This window comes from Notolabrus celidotus, chromosome 18 (assembly GCF_009762535.1).
Source record: "Notolabrus celidotus isolate fNotCel1 chromosome 18, fNotCel1.pri, whole genome shotgun sequence".
NCBI lineage: Eukaryota > Metazoa > Chordata > Actinopteri > Labriformes > Labridae > Notolabrus > Notolabrus celidotus.
Window position 1 is genome coordinate 31067903 of NC_048289.1, and position 12290 is coordinate 31080192.

At 43.6% G+C, this 12290-nt stretch overlaps 1 protein-coding gene and 1 long non-coding RNA gene across 2 annotated transcripts in view; both read left to right on the plus strand.

Moving 5' to 3' along the window:
- map2k6 (mitogen-activated protein kinase kinase 6) overlaps positions 1-2820 on the plus strand; it is a 50178-nt gene extending 47358 nt beyond the window's left edge. The window contains exons 11-12 of the mRNA XM_034707368.1: positions 1322-1367; positions 1786-2820. Coding sequence (XP_034563259.1) covers positions 1322-1367; positions 1786-1863 — 124 coding nt within the window. The 3' untranslated portion in view covers positions 1864-2820. The remainder of the gene's footprint in view (positions 1-1321; positions 1368-1785) is intronic.
- A 6924-nt stretch (positions 2821-9744) lies between these two features.
- LOC117829727 lies at positions 9745-11955 on the plus strand. Its single transcript, XR_004634679.1, has 2 exons — positions 9745-10023; positions 10244-11955. It is a non-coding gene; the product is annotated as an uncharacterized LOC117829727 (long non-coding RNA).
- Positions 11956-12290: the final 335 nt, after the last annotated feature.

A 12290-nucleotide genomic window follows, 5' to 3' on the forward strand; every position in this document is an offset into this window, starting at 1 on the left:
TCTTATCTTATCTTATCTTATCTTATCTTATCTTATCTTATCTTATTTAATCCCTTTGAGGGACAGTGGGGGTCTTGAGTCTTTGGCACCTATATTTTGGGGGTCACGGGCTGAAAAGTTTGTGAACCCCTGATCTCGAGGATCTGCATCTTGCATTTGATCGTGTACACAAAGAGGGTTTCATGTTTATCGTGCATTAAAGGGGACATATCATGCTTTTTTCATCAACATATATTGGTCTAAGAGGTCCCCAAAACATGTCTTTAAAGTTTATGCTCAAAAAAACACTTTGAAATCAGATTTTGGTCTGCCTGAAAAGTCCTCTTCTTCAGTCCTTATCAGAACACTCTGTTTTCTCTCTGACCACGCCCCCTCCGGAAGTGGATGCGCCTCGGCTCTCCAGCACGTTGATCTAATGTTTACATGTTGGCTGAATATACACGGCTGCTCAGAGACCCGCGTTACTTCAACCCTCTGAATCTGATCCTGACGGAGAGGCGCCTGCAGCAGGACCTTTCTGAACCATTGGTCACAGATATAGTGTTTCTTGTTGTTTTATTTGTCAGTATGTAGACGTGTGTCTTGGTACACAGCTACGAACATGTAGCTATGTGGCTATGCTAACTAGCGCTAGCACTTATCCATGATAAACAAAAATCATCCACTAGATCTTCAAATCTGCAGACGTGGGGAGTCAAACCGACCTCTGCCAGAAAGGCAGCAGGACCTTTTATGAAGGATTGGTCACAGATTTAGTGTTTCTTGTTGTTTTATTTGTCAGTATGTCGACGTGTGTCTTGGTACACAGCTACAGCTACAGCTACAGCTATGAACATATAGCTATGTGGCTATGCTAATTAGCGCTAGCACTTATCCATGACAAATAAAAATCATCCACTAGATCTTCAAATCTGCAGACGTGGGGAGTCAAAGCGACCTTTGTGTTTATTAAGACAGCCTACAACTAGCATGCCTCCCTCCTAAGCTCCTTGTTAGCACACATGTGTGCAGGGAATGAAAAACGGAGGAGGGGTTGAGTTGTATTTTATACAGGCTATGGGCTGAACAAGCTCCGAGCTCTGACTCCGTGACAGACCTGATATTGTTGTTATGTAACAAAAACACTGAAGTCTGAAACGGCTGGTTTCAGCACACATTTACAGAAAGGTGGAGAAATCAGAACAGGGGCAGAATGGATTTTTTTCATTCTCGGGGGGTTCGTAGACATGCCAGGGAAACATATTTCAGGTAAAGAACCATTAAAAAGTCAATTTTGCATGATATGTCACCTTTAATGTTGATGTTGTTTGTGTTTCTGCAGCTTAAAGAAAGTTTCCAAAGAGCGTCCGACCTACACAGAACTCATGGTGAGCTTTCTCCTCCTTCTTCTTTTATTCTACTTTGTTTTTTTTGTTTTGCACAATAGAAAAAAAGGAGCTGAGTAATATTTAGTGCACAGGGTGGACTTTAGTGAAGCCTGTCTCTGTTTTATTTACAGGATGTTATGAAGAGCACTGAAGACATAAACACAAAACGTTGTAGAGTCGTGCAGAACGACACAAAAGCTGCAAAAACAAAAAACACAGCCTTTATTTTTAAAGAATAAAAAGAAGATACGTTTGTTTTATTTTCATTGCACAGATGTTTTGCATGCACACAGCTTGTAATGCTCTTCATCAGACACTAGAGGGCGGCCTCAGCCTGTCCTCTCCCTCATACCGCACCATGATGCTTCAGAAGAGACTCTGCTGCATGATTTCTTAAACCCCTCTCTCTCCTCCTCAGCAACATCCCTTCTTCACCTCCCACGAGGCCAAAGAAACCGACGTGGCTACCTTTGTCAAAGTCATCCTGGGGGACTGATCTGCTGCTGCTGCTGCACCTGCGCAGGTGAAGCGGGGAAAACCTGTTTTGAAAAAGAAAAAAAAAGTAACAACAAACAAAAACGCACCAATCGCAGCCCCCCCCCCCCCCCCTGATGGACGGAGTGCAGAGGAGACAGTGGAGGAGCAGAAGGAGCAGTTTGTCCCCGCCCCCCTCCCCGGCCTCCGTGTCCTACCTGTGCATCACCTGACGTGGGAGGGGCGGTGGAGGTGACCGGCTCCTCGCTCCTAATCTGGAATAATTTAAGATGTCTGTATGCAAAGCCTCCCTCTTTGGTTCGATTAATCCCGCCTGTTGTGCACCGCCTACTTCTCAAAACGTCGTTGTTGTTCAGAGAGTTGACCACCGTGTGCGGACGGTCAGACTCCGGGGGTCGTCGTTTCTTTTTTTCGCCGAAGTGAACCGAGGCGCAGATTCTATAAAAATATGAAAGATATAATATCTATGTATAATCTAAATGTTTGTATACTCAACGCAAGTGTTGCATTGGTTTAATAATTGACTGCATGTACAGAATATATCCGTGAGGAGGAGCAGCTGCAGAGGCTTCAGTCTGCAGCCTCACGTCAAGGCCCTCCTAGTGGTCACCTATAGGTACTGCAATTCAACTGCTCTCCCTTGATTACAGCAGAGGTCTACTACACGTTTTGGGCTCTGGCTGCCTGTGAGTGTGTCAGTGTGTGTTTGTGTGTGTGTGTGTGTGTGTGTCTATGGGATGATGCATGATATGTGTGTGTGTTTGCAAAGGCTGCACGATTCGGAGGAATTTGGGGACCCCCTTGAAAATGAGATGCTGCATCTCAAGGGGGCTATCCTGTAATAGATGAATCACAAATTAGGATAATGTTTTGTTTTTTTTAAACTTATATTTTTGGCCTTTTTGCCTTTTATTTGATTGGACAGCTGATGAGAGACAGGACATGTGGGGAGTAGAGAGTGGGGGAAGCATGCAGGAGATGGTCAACCGGCCGGGAATCAAACCGGCGACCCCTGCGATGAGGACTGTAGCCTCTGTATGTGGGGCGCTTAGACCTAGCGGTCTAAGCGCCCCACATACAGAGGCTACAGTCCTCATTGTAATGTTTTTCTTCAGCTATAGAGCAACATTTATTTGCAGTCTCATCAGGAGTCGGTTAAATATCTTCCTCTTCATGTTGTTGTGGACATTTGTCTGAACACTGCTTGAACATTTGTGCAGAAGGATTTATCTTTTAAAGGGAATCAAAACAAACGTCTGCTGTTTGGTTCTTCTAGCCTTGCAGGAATTGTTTGTGACTTTGCAAGGTGCAATGGTTGCTCAACATTTGGATGACAATGCATGCAGCAATGAACATGCAGACACATTCAGCATGTTTATACACCTTGTGGAGCAAAACTAGAGCTGCAAGAACTTAAGGTGCATTTCAACCAAGAGTTCCAGGTTTTTTTTTTAGCCCCCTGAAAGTCCTGGGACCTTTTGAAAAGTACTACCTGCCTAGCAGGGGCTTTTTATAGGGGGAGATTATCTACCCCTGAACTAAATGTTAGACCCTGGGTCCACCGGTCGAATAGCATGAAGTTCAGGGGTAAAGTTAAAGGAGAGTTCCAGCTATGCTCCATGCATGTAAACATAAACTTCTGATGCATTCATAGCTTCCTGTTTTTTCCAGAACTCAACTTTAGTCCCTCTTGCATGCAGCACCAGGAAAGCGTTGAAGCTTACTTTGATGTTTCATCGTTTTGCTGCTGCAGAAACATGTTCAATGAAAACTGCTCAGACGTTCTCAGACGTGAAGTCGCTTCTTGATTCCGATCTGTCGTGCAGCCTTTCTCACACACACACACACACACACACACACACACACACACACACACACACACACACACACACACGTTACGTGGCGTGTGTGTTGACATTGTGGTCAATTGTCAGAGAAGACGCCCATGTTCTCCTTGTTGTGTGTACTGAGCCAATCACATCCTCTCCACTCTGTTCCACATGAAAAGAACTGGATATATTTAGTTTATTATTGTTATTATTATTATTATTATTATTATTATTATTATTATTATTATTATTATATTAATTACTGTTGTTTATATTTAGATCCAGTTATTTGTCCCCGCTGCAGTTTCTTCTTATTTATTACGACTGCTGTTCTCCCTCTGAAGACTTGACCCATCCATTCGAGATGTTTCTTGTGTGTTGGTTGGTGTGTGTGTGTGTGTGTGTGTGCGTTTTTGTCGTGTTTTCTTGGCTCAAACACGTAAATGCTTTTGTAACCTGTAAGCCTTCGATGTGCCTCTCTATAGAAAAATAATCTGTTGTTATTAAGACGACGCGGGGATCTCAGCTTCCTCCCTCCCTCCTTCCTCTCTCTCTGCACGCCCTCCTCTTCCCACCTCTACGTGTGTGTGTGTGTGTGTGTGTGTGCTCATCATGTCGTTGCCTTCCTTTTCTCTCACTGTTGTTTCTGATAGATCTGCCTGCAAAGAGCTCGCCTTTAGTTGTTATGCAAGTCCTGCTCTAATGTTGAAAACCGGAAGCTTGAAGTGCCGTACGTGACCTGGCTTCAGCGTGTCGTCTGAACAATTGCACCATATTTAGTTTCTGGGTTATCTCTTCATGTTTCCTGTCTTGACTCTGAGCTGGTCTTGCTCAGTTGCCGCTGTTGAAGTTGTTGATGGTTGCTTAAAGGCTCAGTCTGTGATGTTAGAGAAGATGACTGTGCAGAGCTTTGACAGACCGTCTTGAATATATGTCTTTTATTTGCAGCAGTATTTTGAATAAAACTGTTCAGGAGTGAAAAATGTCAAGAAATCTGAAAGTAGTCCAACGTGACAAACCTCCAACTCTCCCTCTGCTAAGCCCCTCCCACGATGCGACCAATGCCGGTCATGCAAACTGAGTGGATTCTGCAAGTTTGTACAGAGACGCTGTGATTGGCTGGTTACTTGCAGGCGAATCCTGATTGGTTGTTTGATTCAGCCTGCACCAGTTTTTGAAATAAAATAATATATGGACAGGTCAGCTCTCACAAACGCACATTTATTTAAAGGAACATCTCCATTAAATATTGTTAGTGACATGCAGTGATCAAAGTTTGTAATTTCAACCAAAGTCATGATGAGATAACGTCACCTACTGTAGCTTTAATGTCCAGAGATGACAAAATGTGACTTTTTCTTAATTGTAGGAATTTTTAAACAGAAATATTAGACAGCAGTAACTGCATTAATTGATTCCTTCTTTCTTTCACTACCTAGCAAGTCATTTATCCGCAGTTTAGTGCAAAGTATGAAGTGTTCAGTCACGAATTGCTACAAGACAGTTTTTCTTTGCGAATATCTGCACTTAGGCTCGATCGAAAAGTAACGCAACAAGACCTCAAAACTAAAACTGATATGTTAAAGATGCTCCAACGCTCAGAGGAGCTAAGATGACCTGCAGAGGGAGGATTCATTGAGCAGTTTGATCTTCTCTTAAAGCTCCAGTAAGGAACTTTTAACTAATCCTTTAAAGGAAAGAGATAAAAAGAGGTGCTCCACTTTGTCCACAGGGGGCGCCAAAGTCCAAAACAAAGCTGCAGACAGCTGATGAGTGCAGCTGCAAGTCTCCTCTCTGATGTTGTGACAGGTTTATGAAGCAGTAGTTTATTTTGAAAAATCCATCTGTGCCATGCATCACAGCAGCAACTTGTAAATAACTCATCTGTAGTTTGGTGCAAAGTAGGAAGGATTCAGTTAATATAAGACAGTTTTTCCTTGCAGAGATCTGCACTTAGACTGGATCAGAAAGTAACACAAGACCACAAAACTACAAAAATTATATATTATATGTAAAAGATGCTCAAACACAGAGTACAGTTTCTCTGTGAATCGATCATTGAGGCAATTTATCCGCTCTTAAAGCTCCTGTAAGGAGTTTTTAGCTAACCTTGGAAAAGACTGAAATTAACACTGAAGTTTCTTTATGATCCATAAAAGCAAACAAGACCATCAGTGATGAGATTAACAACTTCTCTGCACATGCTTTTAATCCCTGAAACTGCTGCTGCTGCGGTGGGTCAGGTGTCACATGGAAAGCTGCCAAAATGTGCTTTTTTTTCATCTTCCATGGTAAAATTCTCAATGGATGAAGCATTTTCCAGTGAAAAAAAAGCAGGATGAGGAGTTCTTTTGAAAAACAGAACGGTCACAAGTGCAGGAGAAAATCAGGAAATAGATACGATGCTCCACTTTGTCCACAGGGGGCGCCAAAGTCCAAACAAAGCTGCAGACAGCTGATGAGTGCAGCTGCAAGTCTCCTCTCTGATGCTGTGACAGGTTTATGTAACAGTAGTTTATTTTGAAAAACAAGAGTCATGCACAACTGTATTATTTGAGTTCCCTCTGTGCCATGCATCACAGCAGCAACTTGTAAATAACTCATCTGTAGTTTGGTGCAAAGTAGGAAGGATTCAGTTACTATAAGACAGTTTTTACTTGCAGAAAATCTGCACTTAGACTGGATCAAAAAGTAAAAAAACAAGATGTATTATATGTAAAAGATGCTGAAACACTCAGAGCAGCTGAGAGAGTACAGTTTCTCTGTGGATAGATCATTAAGGGAATGTATCCACTCTTAAAGCTCCTGTAAGGGATTTTTAACTAACCTTGGAAAAGACTGAAATTAACACTGAAGTTTCTTTATGATCCATAAAAGCAAACAAGACCATCAGTGATGAGATTAACAACTTCTCTGCACATGCTTTTAATCCCTGAAACTGCTGCAGCGGTGGATCAGGTGTCACATGGAAAGCTGCCAAAATGTGCTTTTTTTTCATCTTCCATGGTAAAATTCTCAATGGATGAAGCATTTTCCAGTGAAAAGAAAGCAGGATGAGGAGTTGTCTTGAAAAACAGAACGGTCACAAGTGCAGGAGAAAATCAGGAAATAGATACGATGCTCCACTTTGTCCACAGGGGGCGCCAAAGTCCAAACAAAGCCGCAGACAGCTGATGAGTGCAGCTGCAAGTCTCCTCTCTGATGCTGTGACAGGTTTATGTAAGAGTAGTTTATTTTGAAAAACAAGAGTCATGCACAACTGTATTATTTGAGTTCCATCTGTGCCATGCATCACAGCAGCAACTTGTAAATAACTCATCTGTAGTTTGGTGCACAGTAGGAAGGATTCAGTTACTATGAGACAGTTTTTACTTGCAGAAAATCTGCACTTAGACTGGATCAAAAAGTAAAAAAACAAGATGTATTATATGTAAAAGATGCTGAAACACTCAGAGCAGCTGAGAGAGTTTAGTTTCTCTGTGGATAGATCATTAAGGCAATTTATCCACTCTTAAAGCTCCTGTAAGGGATTTTTAGCTAACCTTGGAAAAGACTGAAATTAACACTGAAGTTTCTTTATGATCCATAAAAGCAAACAAGACCATCAGTGATGAGATTAACAACTTCTCTGCACATGCTTTTAATCCCTGAAACTGCTGCTGCTGCGGTGGATCGGTGTCAAATGGAAAGCTGCCAAAATGTGCTTTTGCTTCATCTTCCGTGGTAAAATTCTCAATGGATGAAGCATTTTCCAGTGAAAAGAAAGCAGGATGAGGAGTTCTTTTGAAAAACAGAACGGTCACAAGTGCAGGAGAAAATCAGGAAATAGATACGATGCTCCACTTTGTCCACAGGGGGCGCCAAAGTCCAAACAAAGCCGCAGACAGCTGATGAGTGCAGCTGCAAGTCTCCTCTCTGATGTTGTGACAGGTTTATGTAACAGTAGTTTATTTTGAAAAACAAGAGTCGGGTATGAGTCATGATCTTCTCCTCGTGAGCAACAAATCAACGACACAGCGTCATTAAGATTCTCTAATTTCAGACTGAGCCTTTCACAAACTGCAGCAACCGGCCCGCTTTCCTTTAACCCTTTACACCATGATCCATCAGGTCTCACAACCTTTACCCGACTGTCCTCCACATCTCTCTAGAAAGTTCCTCGAAATGATATTTACAGACTGAACTCTGGCGCTTGAAGCTTCCTTTTCTCTGAAGCGACTGTACTGAACTCTCACCCTCTTCTTTTTACTTCCTCCAAACACTAGAAATGAAACCTTTCACCACTTCTGATTCCTCTAAACTCACATGATGCACATTCCTGGACGAGGCGTTTGTTGTTGTAGGCGCTTTTCTTTCTGCCCGCTCCTCACGCTCGTCACTCGTTTGTGTATTTTAGCATCAGGAGGAAAAGAATCCTCTTGTGGAAACTCTAATTTTTATTCTTACATAATGACGTGAGCTGATACGAGTCCACACCTCGCCTCAGCAGAGCGAAGAGGCCGATCAGGTGCGGCACGACCTGTCCTGATTTGCACGCCCGCTCCACCTGCTGCGTTCTATTCTCTGGAAAAGACCTCCGTGAACCCCTCGAGGACCTCGTGATGAGCCGCGTCCTCTTTGTGAGGAAAGATAATCAGCGTCATTTTCTCTAATTTGGCTATTACGAGGAGAACAGTGAGCGCTCTCGAGGGCCGGCTGAGGGGACAGGAAGTCTCTGAGGAGGGGGGACAGCGTGTGCAGGCGAAGGCTTCAGCTGATGATTAGTTTCATTATGTATTGATTAGCTGTTTATTCTCTCTATGTTTGATTAAATAAGAAGAGAGAGAAGAGACTCCTTACATCCAGAAACCATCCCCCCGTGTTTCCTCTCTTGCATGATCTCACAGCAGAGATTCAGGTGTGTGTTGAGTCTGTCTTTAAAGTGCCTAACGATGCATCTCTGTAGTGCACATTCTGTCTTTGTGATGAAGCTTAACCTCGGTGTGTTGGGACACTGCATGTTGCAAGAAGCTGAGGAGAGAAAACTGTGACCATGAAAGGATGCAGGATGTTTGGGGTCTGCAGCTTTAAGGCTGGAGTGTGGAGTTAAGAGGTTCTGACTTTTACTGCAACGCTACGAGAAGCCATCTGTTATCTGTGTTTGTTTGCATCCAGGTAGTAGAGCCTCATGGTCAAATTCCACCAGATCCATGTCCAGTCCGTGTCTGATCCTTCACAGCACCAGATCTGATAGGTTTCTATTCGAGTCAGTGTGTTAACTTCCACTGGATCCGCTCCGTTGTGTTCCAGCTGCATCTCTGATCCGGCAGGTTGGAACGCAACCGATCCGACTAACCCATGGTTGCAACAGGAAATAAAACAGCAGTCCAATCCTCTTCAGTAGTTTCTGATACCATGTGTTTTGTAGATTTCATGGAACTTTAAAGAAACAAAGCTTTAGAAAAAAAAAAGCATCAAATTTACAGTTTCTGTTTTTAAACTTAAGAGAGAGAGAGAGGAGAGGTGAAGTGACATAGAAAGAAGACGAAGCGAGTCGGCACTCCTGATGAAAACAAAGCAGAGAAACAGAAATATGAGACACCATACAACAGATTAAAGGCCAAATTCCACCAGATCCATGTCCGGTCTGTCCGATCCTTCACAGAGATCTGATAGGTCTCTATTCTAGTCAATGTGTTAACTTCCACTGGATCCACTCCGTTGCGTTCCGTCCTGCGTCTCTGATCCGGCAGGTCGGAGTCCTCCGGATCAGATACACAAGACTTCTATTTGTTGCCGGATGCCGGAGCACGACGCATCAATCTCAACAGAGCAGATGGAGCGGGACAGGAAGTCAGGTTTCACCAAAACAAAATGAAAACATCCGGTTAATTTTCAGAATAAAACACTCTGTGTTATCACCAGATCGTATTTCACTTAACTACAACAACAAACCAAAGTCATGATGAGCGGAGCCAGGCCTGGAGTCAACAGGTCAGAGGTTTTCAGAGGACCGGAAAGACAACATGGATGAGGAGAGGAGGAGGAGGAGAATCCTTGATTCAGTGATTACCGCGGGGAAAACCTCGGTCACATGACTCCAGCTGTCTGGCGGTCCAGCTGATGGATGAGAGAGCACGGAGACAGACCGGACACAGATCTGGTGGAAGTCCCTTGTAATAGCGATACAGCAGCAGCCTTTAAAAGGAGCTGCAGTGCCACCTAGAGGCCGATGGCTGCATTACAGCTCAGACACGACACATGACCGACATCTCGTTGAACTGATTAATAATTATGGAGTCATGGTGACAACATCTTATTGTTACGCCCACATCGCTGTAGCTTATGCGAAGGTTTGGGTTTTTTTTTAAGTTATATTTTTTGGCCTTTTTGCCTTTATTTGATAGGACAGCTAAAGAGAGACAGGAAATGTGGGGAGTAGAGAGCGGGGGGAGGACATGCAGGAAATGGTTGACCGGCCGGGAATCGAACCAGCGACCCCTGCAACGAGGTCTATAGCCTCTGTATGTGGGGCGCTTAGACCGCAAGGCCACCAGCGCCCCTTATATGAAGGTTTTAAGGAGAAATAGACAGATTTAGATTCTCTTGTCCTCCAAAAATATCTTCTAACACAAAGAAATGAACATGAACATTCTCTGATTTGTCAGATACTAAAATATATTTCTCTTGCAACCTAATTCAAGTTTCAGCATTGCAACAACTTCCAAAGAAGTTAAAGTGTCCTGAAAGATGCGAGCTAACTTATCCAAGCACTAGTTTATATGTCTGCATCAAATTGACAACATAGCCTGACATGCACCTCCTCCAAAATGCAACTACATGTCGATACAGCGTGGACTGCAAGCCCTGTGATTGGTCGACTGCACTTCCTGAATCACATACATTAAATCCCCTCCAACATCTCGTCTCTATCCTTCCCTGTAATCATTCCTGTACGATAAACAACAACCTTTATCTGCTCTAAATTAACTTAGCAAGAGAACACACTGCCCTCTAGTGTTTCGGCATGGTACTGCAGAGCGACACGACACATATAAACCATGCTTTAGCTGGATGTGGTGCCCTGAAACACAACAAATGATTGCTCTTATGTGAGGATTAACACTCTCCAGCTGTTTAAAGTGATATTAATTCATTGGTTTGTGCACTTAATGTTTTTTGAGAAGTTGTTGTCTGACGTCTGATCCTCATAACTCCTCAAACAGCTCTGACTCTCCTGGTCTCAGTTTCCTGCCCGTCTCATGGCGTTATCCTGCATGTGTGTGTGCGTGAGCCTGTCCTCGTGCTGCAGCATTATCTCCTCTCTGCTGTTCTTTTCCGTCTCAGTCTGTGTTTTCTTTGTGAGCCTTCATACATGTCTGCCTGCATGTGGGAACTCCCGCCTGTTGTCTATTTGCGTGTCGTGGTCACCTGCTGAGTAAACCTCTGCGGCTCGGGGGTCATCGGGGGCAGGACGTCCGAGTGGAAACTGTCGTTAACGCGGGGATTATTGTCACATCCCATCACGACTCCCCTCTTAACCTCGGGGTCTAAATGAGCGCCCAACAACAGGCACGTATTCCTGGATGAAGAGTCAGAAACATCCAGAAGTGGAGCGGGTTTTACTGGAACCAGACGACATGCTTTAATTGTGTCTGACAGGGAAAGAGGAAATTAACTTCCTCATCCTCAAAGTGTGTCAGGAGATGAATCAAAAATATCAAAACGTGTATTTCACTTCCCTTTACAGACTGCTTCTGCCAGATTTCTGCAGCATTATATGAAGTGTAAATCTGTCGTGTGTGTGTGTGTGTGTGTGTGTGTGAGCCGCGCTGAGGTTTCTTGATTTTCTGCACAGGCCTCTCCTGGAGCTGCGTGTGCGTGGACGTGGACGTGGAGCTTTCTGTGTCTCTGGTAAACTGCTGGTCCACACAGCCGTGCATCCGTACGTACGTGACTCTGATGTTGCCGTGTCGTGTTCTTTTACTCCGGGTCGGGGATCTGCGTGTTTTTTTCAGATTAACATGAATCCAGAGATGCTACTGTACGTGGACGAGGGTCTTTCGTTGCTGTCGGGGTGGGTTACGGGAAAGGGTCGCCATGGCTCGTTGCCCCATGGGAAGTGAAGTTCTCACCATATTTACACATCTCTAAAGCCTCTGCTAAAGACTGATGACTGTTCATTTAGAGCTCAATGAATTTCTATGAATATTTTAGATTGCTCAAACTGATTATGTGCAATTGTAATGATGGAAATTCAATAAAAAAGAGGTATTTTTACACAATATTCTCAGTGTGTGCTCTGTGGACTCGGGTGTCTTTTATTTTGGCGGGATGAAGAGAAAGGTTCAGAACTTTAAAGGTGACATATCATGCAAAACTGACTTTTTAATGGTTCTTTACCTGAAATATGTGTCCCTGTCTACAAACCCCCCGAGAATGAAAAGAATCCATTCTGCCCCTGTTCTGATTTCTCCCCCTTTCTGTAAATGTGTGCTGAAACCAGCCGTTTCAGACTTCCGTGTTTTTGTTACGTAACAACAATATCCGGTCTGTCACGGAGTCAGAGTTCGGAGCTTGTTCAGCCCATAGACTTTATAAAATAATACTGAATCCCTCC